Genomic DNA, 13882 nt, shown 5'->3' on the forward strand with positions numbered 1-13882 from the left:
TACCTGGCCTAATACGTAATTGTCGCATGGTAGCATAGCCAAGAATCCTGGACACTTTATCATTGACAAACGATCTCAGCTTTAATGGCGGGTAGTCGTTGTAGTAGGAACCTGCACGTATGCCATTTACCAGACCCGACTTAGCCCAGTCCCAGAATTCCTCTGTATTCCTCAACTAAATCATGGAAATAGTAGATTGTTATTGTCATCCATAGGATTTCATTTTATAATTTGCCCACGGAAACTGGTAATACTGTTATGCTTTAGACGTTTTTCTTGACTCTCCTATAATTAATCCATATTATGATATTCATGGATTCATAGTTATTTTCCAAGGATTAGGAATACTATATCAATATAAACATTAAAAAATTATAGCATCCTAAATTCTACGCATTTCATGAGAAGACATGGTTCACTTCCAGACATATGATGCCATTGAAGCCGGGATTTTTCTTGGATTACTTGCTACTTTTTGGATTCAGAGCTAGTTTGTGACACAGTAAATTTTAACATAACTAAGAGATCGCAATACCGATTCAATCACTGTTGATGACAGTAATGCCAGAAGAAACCCCGACTCGGTCTGGATTCAAAACAAGTCTTTTTAGCTTGAGGTACATAGATCCCTAAAATAAGCTAAATGTTTTCAAGTATTTCTGCATGTGTAATGAAAGGAGGGTGTTGAATAAGGGTTGAATAACTTCGATATTAAAAGGCATATAAGGAACAGTGAGACATGTGTATGAATAAAAGGAAGAAGAAGAGGAAGCAGCAGCAGTAGTAGCAGTAGCAGTAGTAGTAGTAGTAGTAGTAGTAGTAGTAGTAGTAGTAGTAGTAGTAGTAGTAGTAGTAGTAGTAGTAGTAGTAGTAGTAGTAGTAGTAGTAGAAGAAGAAGAAGAAGAAGAAGAAGAAGAAGAAGAAGAAGAAGAAGAAGAAGAAGAAGAAGAAGAAGAAGAAGAAGAAGAAGAAGAAGAAGAAGAAGAAGAAGAAGAAGAAGAAGGCGGAGAAGGAGGGGGAGGAGGAGGAGGGATAGGGGAGAAAGGTAAAGGGAATTAGCGCTTGGTCTAGTCATAATATAACACCTAATAGATATTTCATATAATATTACCGCGTGGAAGTTGATGTTGGTGTCGTTGTTGGCAATGAATACACGGTGCATTGTGTCCTTAAACAGGAAATTAGCTGGTCCTAATTGGCGATAGGAGATGACCAATAAAATCCACAGGAAGAAGACATATACAATCACCTAGAAGAGACATACATTAAAGTTAGATTTTAAAATATCCATATAGTTCTTATATATGTTATCGCCTATTCTGCCTTACTTACTTAAAATAATATCTTGGTGCTTCAGCAGCACATAGGACCTATACAGTGGATATCCATCTGTCGCAATCAGATGTCATCTTTGCTATTTGACCCCAATTTACCCTTCTTGTCTCATTTCCTTTCCGGTGCTTCTTCTATAAATCTCTATCTGTTGTCCGGCTCATCTTTTTCCGTGGAGGGAGCGGGGTCCACCTGAGGTTGTCCTTGATGTAGCATTCATTCTCTGCGCAAAGCTCCTATTAAGTTGCTTTAGCTCGGTGATATATTTTCGAACAAAAGTTTTATTTGATACAGACTATCACTATTTTTGGTATCATTTTAACCAATAATTTTATAATTAAAATATTGATAGGCTTTCAAGATTGTCAAACATTTCCAAACCTGAGATTGGTTATGTCACACGCTCAAGTTTCCGCACTAGAGGAAAAGACATGGAATGGAAAGTCTAGCGGTACTCTTGGTGACCTGTCTGACAGCAAAGACAAGCACTGATAAGTGAGTGACAATGTGTGGTAATCATAGCAAAATCCAGTTTTGTTGCTGTGGTAAGGCGGATTAGCCGTAATTCTCTATTCAACATCAGTGTTAATGAGTGCCTGACCATAGGCAATGACGGCTTTAGGAAGCGAGAGTGTTAAACTAGGAAAAGAGGAGTCTGAAGGTTGACTTGCACAGTATGGAATAAAGACTTTTCCCCGCATCACCTCTTGCTAGAATAGACGACGCATCGAGCATGACTAAACCGTCCAAATGCTCAATAAAAACTGTGCATAGTATTTATTTTTTGTAACCCATCGTTTCCGAAGGGTATCATGTCAGGGTGAACCTAATGCCTAAAATTAATGTTTAAAGATTTAAGTTGCAATAAATACATCCGTTGAGGAGAATGAGTATCGTTTCTTAAATTTCAAGAAAACCAAGATTTCTTAAACCAGATTATATTGACTTAAAAATAAGTTTTCTTCATTTTGTTCATTAATTCATAAAACTAATAAAACTAAATTGACGCAACAAGTCACATTAATTCATTCAAAAGAATCAAATGACAAACCTCCCGAACAATCGCCCACATCTTGATCTCCTTGAGACGCTTCTGCCGGTACTTCTCCAAGAGTCTGGGGTCTGGTGGTTTGTATCCAATCTTTCGTGGTTTAGTGGCGCCGAATACTGTCATAATAGAGACGATGGGAAAAGTCTAGATTAAACTAAAATTCAGAGATTTCATTTTTAAATTTTAAAACAAGGTTTATATTTGTTATTCATTCCAAAACAAGTATTAAAAAGCTATGCTAATGTTCAGGTTATTATATGTGTTACAATGAGCATGCATCTAAATTGCCATTGCATCAGACTATGGAAATTAAACAAAATATTATATTCTTTCTTGAGATAAGGAAGTGACATGAATATGATGAAAATTATTATATCAAAGCATTTAATGCTCACTCTCAATTAACGGGTGAATGATTGAATCATTTTAAAAATCATTTTAATGGTATATTTAAGATTGATGAGACTAAACATTGTAAAAATTGTGTAAGAAAAAACGAATATCATCAACAAGCCAAAGAGAGAGGGAGATATAGAAAAATAATTTGGCACAAAGCAAAATTTGCTTTTGATATTGGAGTGGTGAATAAACTTATTTAATCACATTTATGTTATAAAGATCAGAATGTTGTAATTCTCTTCTCGCTGGGATAGAATTTTGAGACTTCATGGTCCTCATATATGGAACAACTATCCCATTGTACTTCGTGGAGCGGCAAGTGTAGATGCTTTTAAATCAAAATTAAAGCATTACAGTTTTACAATAGCATAAATATATTTAAACTCTGTTTCACATTTATTTGATATAGATGTTTTCTTCATTTGAGTAATAACTGAATAAAAGCAAATGTTGTTGGACGAGGCCAGTATCCAGGTAGGTGACATAACTCTAATTTCACTTGACTCATATGTGAATGCGCAATGAGAGATGTTGTAAGAATATTAGTGCAATTAGAACATGTCATGTCGTAGTTCCATATGGACGTCTAGAAGAATACATGATCTATGTTGAAGCGTATGTTGTATCCGTAGAAATGGGTTGATATACATATCTCAAATATATATCTTTTATCTTACCATCGGAATCCTGGTGTAAGAATTCATTATCCTGTTGATTTGAATTGTGCACTTCTTCGTCATCCTCCTCATCCTCTTTCTCCTCGGACGGGTTTTTGATAATGATGGACAGGATGATGGCAAACAGGAACACCTTTGAAGGGAAAATGGAATTATAATAGATATACACATATGGGCAGTTGTTTTTTTTTCGAAAATGGGTTGGTTTCACGCGTTGGCATTTTTTTTGTTGAGTATCTTTGGTATAATTGCAGGCAGTATTGCCTTTCGTTATTAAGTTTAATCTCATTACGCTATTTCTAAAAATAAGCTTTTGAGTCAATGGAAAAGACGAGGGTCTGTCTCACCAATGATTTACGACTCACGACCCTCAATTAAATCTTGAATTATTTAAAATACCAACTTACTGTAGACTAACAAAAACGAATAAAACAGATTCTCGAAAAAAGAACAAATATCTTACACGACTGTTTAGGGTTCAAAACCCTTCTTCAGTCATTAACACACATAATAAAAACATTAATACAGACTGCAGAGAAACATTTGGCACGACTGAGAGAAATTTCAAATAATATTTTTTTTTATCATCATCATCATTGCCTTTTTCACCCTGGGTCAGCAGGGTATAGGCCACAGACAAACAGTTTCCATCATTCTCTATCCCGAGCTAACTTTTTTTATCTTGTTCCATGTCTTTTCATTTCTCTGTATATCAGCTTCTTTAATTCTTCTCCATGTTCCTCGTGGCCTTCCCCTTGATCTTCTGCCGTGAGGGTTCCAGTCCAATACTTTCTTTGTTATAGTTGAGTCATTCTTTCCTGCTTCATATATGGTGCGAACGTTCCACGACGCAATTCGAAGCTGCTTGTTTGGCGAAGACGTCATCGGGTCAGCAGAGTCCTTTCGGCTTTGTCTGTTGTCCTTCATAAATTCTGTCATTGCAGAAACTCTTCGATCGCCCAAGCTAAAAAAAAAGGATTTGATCTGTCCATCTGCGTTTCTGTACGGTAACGTTTTGAGTTTTACGGAAGGGGTGTTAACCCTTCGACAACCCCAACCTGGAGGACCAGGTGACTCAAAAAAAGGGGGAGTTACACACCATTAGTCGCCTTTTACGACACGCTGGCTTAGCGTTGGGCTATTCTTGTACCCTCTCAGTAAAGCGACCCCGGAGACTACACACACTATTTTAAAAAAAATAATTGGACATAAGGTATGAAAAGGAAAAACAAAAAGCAAATGTATATATTCACCTTGATAGGCTGCGTGATGAAAACTGACATGAAGAAAGACACCAGCATGGATGAGATCCATTTCTTGCACGTCTCATCTTTGAAGGAAATACCGTAGAACGTCACCATGAGGCCAGCGCCCAGGGTCACCAGGATAAGCAGAACCCAAGCAATGATAACAAAGTACCAAGGAAGCTCACATTTCTTTTTTTTATGGCGATTGTGTGGACAAGGAAGAATAACGTTAATGTTTGACTTTTTGAAGCTTGAAGCAGTAAATAATTAATTTCAAATTGCATAGATAAAGAGCAATTAAGATATATATATATATATATATATATATATATATATATATATATATATATATATATATAGAGAGAGAGAGAGAGAGAGAGAGAGAGAGAGAGAGAGAGAGCGGGAAAGAAACACACACACACACACACAGAGAAAGATATATATATATATATATATATATATATATATATATATATATATATATATATATATATATATATATATAATTGAATGTATAATTGTGTGTATAAGACATAACATAATATTTGTAACGCTATATGAATTGCCTGAAAAGGACAATAACGTATTTTTAAAAATTATTATTATTATTATTATTATTATTATTATTATTATTATTATTATTATTATTATTATTATTATTATTATTATTATTATTATTATTATTATTATTATTATTGTTATTGTTATTATTATTATCATCATTACCATCATCATCATCATCATCATCATCATCATCATCATCATCATCATCATCATTATCTTCATCATCATCATAATTATTATTATTATTATTATTTTTATCATCATCATCATCATCATCATCATCATCATTATTATTGGATGCTTCAAATCAATTTACAAAAGCAAAGACAACGCCTTCATCTCATATGAAATTCGTCTTTAGTGTCGTTTTCATCTTGTTTTGTTGACGAAGGGGAAAACGAAAATTTCCACATCAAGCGTGTTTGTGAATTAAATTCTATTCCATTATATCATTATTAATATAAATTTCTCTGTGTGATGTTGAAGAGGGTAATTTTCGACATTACCACCCGAAAGATCAGAATCCAATCCCGCTTTTGTCATACTGTCTTTTCTTTGAGCAAAAATCGTATTTCCATTGACTCTGATATGTGGCATTGCACTGAAGTCGATGCCTTAAATGGTTTAAAATCTACTTTCTAATAACCTGAGAGCTGTTTGTGTTACTTTTTTGGCAGTGTATTTTGGATTCAAGGGCTGCACATCTTCATGGAAATATTAAAATGCTAACCTTCTTCTTTGGACCAGCCTCCTCTGTACCCATGGACATGGCAGTTGCAGGTCGTGATCCAGCCGAATCAGGACGGTGAGGGTCGACAGGGATGGTAGGAGACTTTGACACACTAAAGATGCTGCTGACCTGTATAATAAATTCATTAAAAGACATTTGTCAGGGCGACTTCCGTTGAAAAATGGAAAGTTTAACATTATCTTTTTATTATACATGTTGGATGAATTCTCACTTTAGCTAATGGTACTACGTTACTATTTTAGCACGACTACATGGCTTACTCTACTCAGGCCTGACCAACGTGCGGCAGTAGACAAAATGTGGAGGCGATAACAGGTTTATCTTAACAGTTGGGTTTTTAATGGTAAACAATGCAGTTATCTAATAAAATCATTAATATACTCATTTAGGCACTGTATGAGTACTATAAGCCATTTAAAAAGCCAGAAATATTATTTTTGAGAAAAAAATAATAAAAAGAATTTGAATACAAGATTTACCTCTATGATAGCTTTAAAATCTTTTGTTTTGGCTCCTTGTCAGATGGCATGTTGGACAACTTGCAGCAATTGTTAAGCAATATGTTGCTCAATATGTTACAGTGGTGCTCTTTAATTTGAAAATCAAACATTTCCGAAATTTTATACAAAGTATTACTTAATGAATTTCGACACACGTTGTTTGCAATAGACTGAAAAATAATGTAGGGAAAAATTGTCCACTGACAGGTTAAATCATTTGCCTTCTTCAAACCCCCTCTGTCTAAATTTGATGTATAAGATCCAAACTTATTAAAATAGGTAAATAAAACGTCCTCCTCTTCACCTGCGTGATCCTTACGTGTGACATAACCAGCAATGTATACTAAACTTTGTTTTACTTCATCTTTGACGGAAGATTCTAGATCTGGCAAATTGTCAACAATTTCACAAACTTCTTCTGACCACACAAATCCACATTTGTCACAAGAATGACCTGACTCAGAAGAAAGCTCGTCAATATCAAAACGTAGACGAAGTAGTAATTTAGTTTGAAAGATATTAACTTTTTCAAGAATTTGCTGGACATTAATGAAATAAGTACCACCACTGCCTTGTCTCAATTTACCAAAAGCTTTTTCTATGGGATCAGTTGTAAATTTTCCAAGAAGAACATATTCAGAAGACTCCAATAAATACTTTGTTAGTTCAATAATTCCTTTACATGTATGTTGAATGGCTAAAGAAGTATCACGAGTAAATTTTTTTTCTCTTTTACCCTGTTGGCTTTGTAATTGAGAAGCAAAATCAGAAAAATCCTTAAGTATTTTTAATCCTAAATCTTTATCAGTAGAAATGGCTGCGCGTAATGGATCTTTGAATCGTTTGTCTTCAAAGCGTGATTTTACATTCATAATTTTCCAAAATTCAATTACCTTAGATATAAAATTTACTGTTCCGTCCACATTTTCATCTTGCATTCCAGGGTGTTCTATTAATGCTACCGTAGTCTCCTCACAGAAAACATTCAGACAGGTTTGAACTTTTTGTCTCTCAATAGGTTTGGGATTAGCAGACTGATAATTTAATTTTGACATCTTCACTAGACTTTCATCTTCCATTTGCTGTAGTTTCTGTATGTGTTCCCATTTAGCTGTAAATTCATCTCCATTATCCTCAAAAACAATTTGTCCAGTTTTTTCTGTGAGCCAGTTATTTCTTATGTTTTTAACTATATGTACAAAATCGTATAATAAAAATATGTCGGTTGTCTTCCAAGGAGATTCTAAAGAAAATAATTTGAAAAACGATTGATTGATTCTATTATTATCACAAATGATAGATACTACAGTTCCACCTGCTTTTTTTATATTATTCAATAGCTCATTTGTTTGATCAAACATAAATTGTGAGTCCAGGTTACGCACAGGCAGCATTTTAATTAAATATGATGGACCACCAAAAGGTGAAACTAACATAAACCCTAAAACTGTTGTTGCAAGTTCTTCTGGCTTATTAACAGATTTTCCGAACAGTTTTCCTCCATGATATGTTAGGAGAGGTTTAACATAGACTTCATCTATCAATAACATATATTTTTTTTTGCTGTTCCTCTAAGGAAGAAAAGACACTTGTTAAAAAAGTTAAATCGCTGGTATTGTTTACTTTAGATGATATTCTGTTTAGGGTGGTTTGGCTTGGTAAACCAAAATCCTCACGAAGACGATTATATAAAGATCGGGAAGTAGCTAAATATTCAAAAGCTCGTACTATGATATCAGGTGAATATTTCACATTTTTTACTGCAACTGTATTCAAAGTTGAACATTGTTCTAACAAAACAGACTTTTTGTGATTCAGTTCCAAAGAATTTAGATAATCTAAAGAAGCCTCAAGTTGTGACCATCATGCAACTTTTGTAATCCTGTTTCTTGAAAGCGGTGTTATTGATGTTTTTACTCCTGCGTGATATCCATCGAAGCTTTGATCAGGGTTGATTTGTAACATAAACCTTGGAATGCCAGAAGAATGCAAGTAATCTGTTGATTGTATGAATAAACAATTGTTGCTTACAAAAGAATTAATCTCGCAAGGAAATTGTCGACCAGCTATAGAAGAGCACAAAGTATCAAAGTCTACAACATCTTGTTTAATAAATTCATTCAATTCATCTGGTTGATGACAACGTATCGCTGAGCTTGACTTTGTAGTTGTTCTAGGAAGTGGTGGTGGTGTTGGTACTAAACTTCTTGGAATGTTATCAAAAATAGAAGGAGGGTCTTTTGGTCTTAATCTTCCTTTGACTGAAATTGTTTCAAACCCTTCAGGAAAATGTTTGATGCAAACAACAGTGTTTGATGTGTTTGGGATATTGTCACGGGGTATTGCTTTCATCCACCTTTCACGTTCTTCTAAATTTTTAGGAAGTCTATAAACAGTAATTTTATCAGTTGATTTATAATTTGAATGGCAACCCGTAACACAACATTTTCTCTCCATGTTTAGTCTAGACCTGTATTATAATTATGGGACCTAATGCAGACGAAGACAACTTATATTCTAAGAAGTCTCTTTACTTTCACTTTGAGTCAGTCAGGGAAGAGTAAGCGAACAGAGTTAGACTAGACTAGCAATCTTGATTATAAAGTTAATTCAATTTAAAAAGCAGGTAAAATAATAAACAAATAGAGTTATACTTGCATACGATATGAGGAAAAGTAATCCAAAGTGAAATAATACAAATTAGACACAACAGTAATTTGAAATTGACACCGATAGGAGGCTGCCATTTTGTTTGCGGCAGTAAACATGCTGTTCTCTTTTCCTCCTCCGATAAGACTTATACAGGAAAAAACAATAATAAAATTTAAAGTATTTATCTAATATTAATTCTAGTACATTTCGCAATTGAAAAAACACAATATAATGATTGTGGTGTTAAATATAATTTTCCCTCTTTCTTTAAAACCTAATCCAAGTTTAGGTCTGTTACTTTTTACTCCCTCCTTTAATTGGTTGGCATTCTCGCCTCCACATTTTTAACTGCCTGCATAATCGGGAGGCCTGAGTAGAGTAAGCCATGCACGACTATCAAATGCACTCTTTTAAAAACAATGAGGGATTTTAACTATACACGTTATCATATTCTATTACTGTTATATACGTATATATATATATATATATATATATATATATATATATATATATATATATATATATATATATATATATATATATATATATATATGTGTGTGTGTGTGTGTGTGTGTTTGTGTGTGTGTGTGTATGTGAATGTGTATATATGCATCATTCATCATAGTCATATCAGGTAGATGAGAGTATGTTGGTGGTGACGACTATATAGTCAGAAACAGGGTTGTTGTAAGACTGATGATGATGATGATGGTGATGCTGTTGATGATGATGATGATGATGATGATGATGATGATGATGGTGATGCTGTTGATGCTGCTGCTGCTGCTGCTGCTGCTGACGCTGCTGCCGACGCTGTTGCTGCTGTTGCTGCTGATGCTGCTGATGATGATGATGATGATGATGATGATGATGATGATGATGATGATGTTGATGATGGTTTTGTGTTTGATGGGTAATGTTGAGAAGGACCACCAACCTCAGGTTTCACATCATTAGGCGATGTCTGCTTACTTAGATCATTATTTTCCTGGATAGCCCTGTCAATCCTTGATGGACGTTTGTGGTGTGGACGGGATTTGCGGAACAAGAACACTAACAGGAAGTTGACCGGAAATACTATCAGGTTGCTAATGACGCCAATGAAAATCTGATGATTGAGATTTGATGTTACGTCGATGACATAGTGTAAAAGTTCAAACAAGGGTTTTTTTTTTAAGGAGTAAAACACACGTAATAAAAAATAACCACATAACGTTGAATTACTGTCCAGTCGATTCTGACTTTGACCTGTAACTAATTTCAAAATTTTATATTTTTTGTACCAATCGATAGATAGTGTCAATTTATAACTGGAGCAAAAAGTCTAGAGCTCAAAGCTTATCATTAATCAAGTTATAATTTGTATTCAAAAATATAAATTTCGCACATGGAGACACGTTTATAAACAATACACCGTAAGGCGATTCTTGTTATCGGCGTAAGGCGTGCGATGCGATGCTGTGACAGGAGTGCGACAAAATGTTGCAATTTGTACGCCTAAATATTAAATATAGCTCTAATTTGATTGAACTGTAAGATGCTTTAGCGATAGTATTGAATTAAAGTTGATTAGAGCAATAAGATCTGCAGTGTTTATGATATGATGAGTTAAGGAATAAATGACACGCTTCTTTATCCATTGATAGATTTTAAAAGTGCACAATGAGTCATTTAAAGAATAAAAACAAGCAGACTTTATACTAGATAGTAAATGTTCATGAAAAGATATAATCATTTTAGCTTGCTCATGTCTGACATTTAGGAGACCAAATTAAATGTTCTAAGTTCGTAAAGCCTGTTTTCAGAAATATAATTGCTTTAGTTTCGTTTTGCAGTGTAGCAGCTCTTTTAATGTGGTCAACAAAATCGGAGAGCTTGCATTTACTTGCGATGAGCAGAGCAAGTCACAAAAAATATCTTTCGAGCAAATTTGCTTTGGGATATTTTCGTAAATATTATTAATAAAGTCTAATCTCTTCAATGTACTTTTTAATCTTGAGAAATCAAAGGTAAAGGAGTCAAGGGTTTACACAAACGCTAAACATTTGCTGGATTTCTCTTTTTCACCATATATTAATATATCGTCTGCATACAGCGCAGAAAAACTGACCTGCTCAGGAGACACAGAGAACGGTCCGATATTGAATGCGTTGTTCGTCTGTTCCTCTTGTGGTGCTGTGTTGTAAAACATTGCGTTAGCCAGCATAGTCACATACAGCAAACACAGAATACAGGACACTCTCTGGAGAAATATAGGTTGTCAAAAATATAATTCAAAATACATCCACGTTGTTTTGGATACAGAGGGCTTAACAGAAGTGATATGAGAAAAGAAAAAATGCATTATAGAAATCGTGAAAAGACAAATTTCGATTGTTTTATATTTGGGTTTGATGTAAAAACCGAATTCAATATAAAACGAAGTAAACACAACTTGGTAAAATGGCTTTGTCAACATTAAAGTACCATCCATTTAAAAAAATTAACATTTATATTTGTACACGGTAATAGACAGATTAAATGCAATGGTTGGGGTGTAATGCATACCTGTACACAAGTGAATCGGGACTGTGGTGGTCTAGCCACTACAGAGAACCACAAGTGACCATCGGCCAGATTTTTGCGTGTCCTTTCTCCAAATTGGTAGCTAAAGTCTGCCAGCTGTTCCCTTCCGGCCACAGGGATGACCCTATCCACCTAAAAAAGTGTAAATATATAAGTATATATAACAGACGCCGTCCTTTTTTTCACGTGGGTTGTGTGTCGACCTTCCGGTCAGTGAGTATGTTAATGAGGTGGGATTACTTGCATTTAATCGATACCAGGTAGAGATTCCTCTCATTATTTTGAATACAAACAAGTTCTTACAATCTATTTAAAATATTTTCCAAATGAATTCTACGATAAGTAACCGAAATGTAGACAATAAAGCAGAAAATATATCTCCGTGTCCAAATAAAAAGCTCAGTAGAGTTATCCTACGAAGTCGAAAATGTATTGTCTATCAAGACAATAGAAATTGAGTTCAAATTATATTCATGGACTGATCAATAAATTTTTAGTTGCTCGACTTATCACGTTCATTGAACGGGCATCATTCATTTAAGCTATGTATTTAGTAGACGTGCCTTGTTTACAAGATTCTTTCAAAGGTCGGTTAAATTCCTGTAAACGATCGTTAGGTAAAGAGACTAGGGAATACTGCCCTGTGTACTTCCAATCAAGTGCCCATAATTCTTACCTGCCCATCGTCTTCCTCCACAGCCAGCCACTTGTTACTGACAAACACCTGCTTGTCTCCCGTCTGAACATCTCGGACAACCACGTAGTTGAGATACCAGGATCCAAATTTGCCCTTCCCAGAGTTGTCGTGCCAAATTCGCATAAAATTCAGATAACCAAGACACCTATGAATAGTTATATATATATAGGACAATTTAGATAATTAGTTTTACAACTATATAAAATAAATGTGACAAAAATCTGAATCTACTATAATGGCTGCGTTGGCCAACGTTGAAGATTTTCTAGACAAATCTTGTAAAACAGATATCTAATTCAATTGAAACTAATTTATAACGCTAATATTTAAGACATAAAGCGTCAACTGAGACTCTGTGGTGTAATGGTAGCACGTCTGACCGGTTATCAGAAGGTCTGATGTCCGATCCCCAGTCAAGGTAAACTGATTATTTGGGATGGTTATTTTCTTGTATTTTTTTTTTTTGCTTTATCTGGCATCTTTCATACACACTTGTTCAGATCTTTATCGAGTTTTATAATCTATGTAGGAATATCAAGTCAAATTCGAGAAACTCATTTATTACCATTTACTAACGTAATTGGTTACATAATCATTAAAATTTTATAATGCATTCATCGGCAAATTTAACTTTAAAGATCATGAGCTGTTATAAAGCGCAAATTTCAAATAATGTAGATTGGGACATGACGCCTGTAATGCGCTATTACAATATAATCAAGTTTACCATAGCATTGCCATTTCATTATAAACCCGTTTACATTTTCACTGCATATTATATATTACAAACCAGTTTTCTTTGGCACTTGTTATATAAACATTATAAACAGAATTACCTTGTCACTGCCTATTACATTATAAACAGAATTACCTTGTCACTGCCTATTACATTATAAACAGAATTACCTTGGCACTGCCTATTACATTATAAACAGAATTACCTTGGCACTGCCTATTACATTATAAACAGAATTACCTTGTCACTGCCTATTACATTATAAACAGAATTACCTTGGCACTGCCTATTACATTATAAACAGAATTACCTTGGCACTGCCTATTACATTATAAACAGAATTACCTTGGCACTGCCTATTACATTATAAACAGAATTACCTTGTCACTGCCTATTACATTATAAACAGAATTACCTTGGCACTGCCTATTACATTATAAACAGAATTACCTTGTCACTGCCTATTACATTATAAACAGAATTACCTTGTCACTGCCTATTACATTATAAACAGAATTACCTTGGCACTGCCTATTACATTATAAACAGAATTACCTTGGCACTGCCTATTACATTATAAACAGAATTACCTTGCACTGCTATTATAACATTAATTAAAAAGAATTACTTGGCAATGCCTATTACATTATAACAGAATTACCTTGTCACTGCCTATTACATTATAAACAGAATTACCTTGTCACTGCCTAT

General features: G+C 34.4%; 1 protein-coding gene across 1 annotated transcript in view; it reads right to left on the reverse strand.

Moving 5' to 3' along the window:
• The window catches only part of LOC144973936 (uncharacterized), a 181325-nt gene that overhangs the window by 17525 nt on the left and 149918 nt on the right, over window positions 1–13882 (reverse strand). The window contains exons 52-62 of the mRNA XM_078916824.1: window positions 13342–13352; window positions 12415–12580; window positions 11721–11870; window positions 11284–11415; window positions 10111–10281; window positions 6001–6129; window positions 4713–4895; window positions 3460–3592; window positions 2384–2499; window positions 1112–1249; window positions 4–175 (exon numbers count right to left, since the gene is read on the reverse strand). Of these exons, the coding sequence (XP_078772950.1) occupies window positions 4–175; window positions 1112–1249; window positions 2384–2499; window positions 3460–3592; window positions 4713–4895; window positions 6001–6129; window positions 10111–10281; window positions 11284–11415; window positions 11721–11870; window positions 12415–12580; window positions 13342–13352 (1501 nt within the window). The remainder of the gene's footprint in view (window positions 1–3; window positions 176–1111; window positions 1250–2383; window positions 2500–3459; window positions 3593–4712; window positions 4896–6000; window positions 6130–10110; window positions 10282–11283; window positions 11416–11720; window positions 11871–12414; window positions 12581–13341; window positions 13353–13882) is intronic.

The sequence above is a fragment of the Berghia stephanieae genome, chromosome 5 (assembly GCF_034508935.2).
Source record: "Berghia stephanieae isolate SIO BIC M18660-M18661 chromosome 5, UCSD_Bste_1.3, whole genome shotgun sequence".
In the NCBI taxonomy this organism is placed as follows: domain Eukaryota; kingdom Metazoa; phylum Mollusca; class Gastropoda; order Nudibranchia; family Aeolidiidae; genus Berghia; species Berghia stephanieae.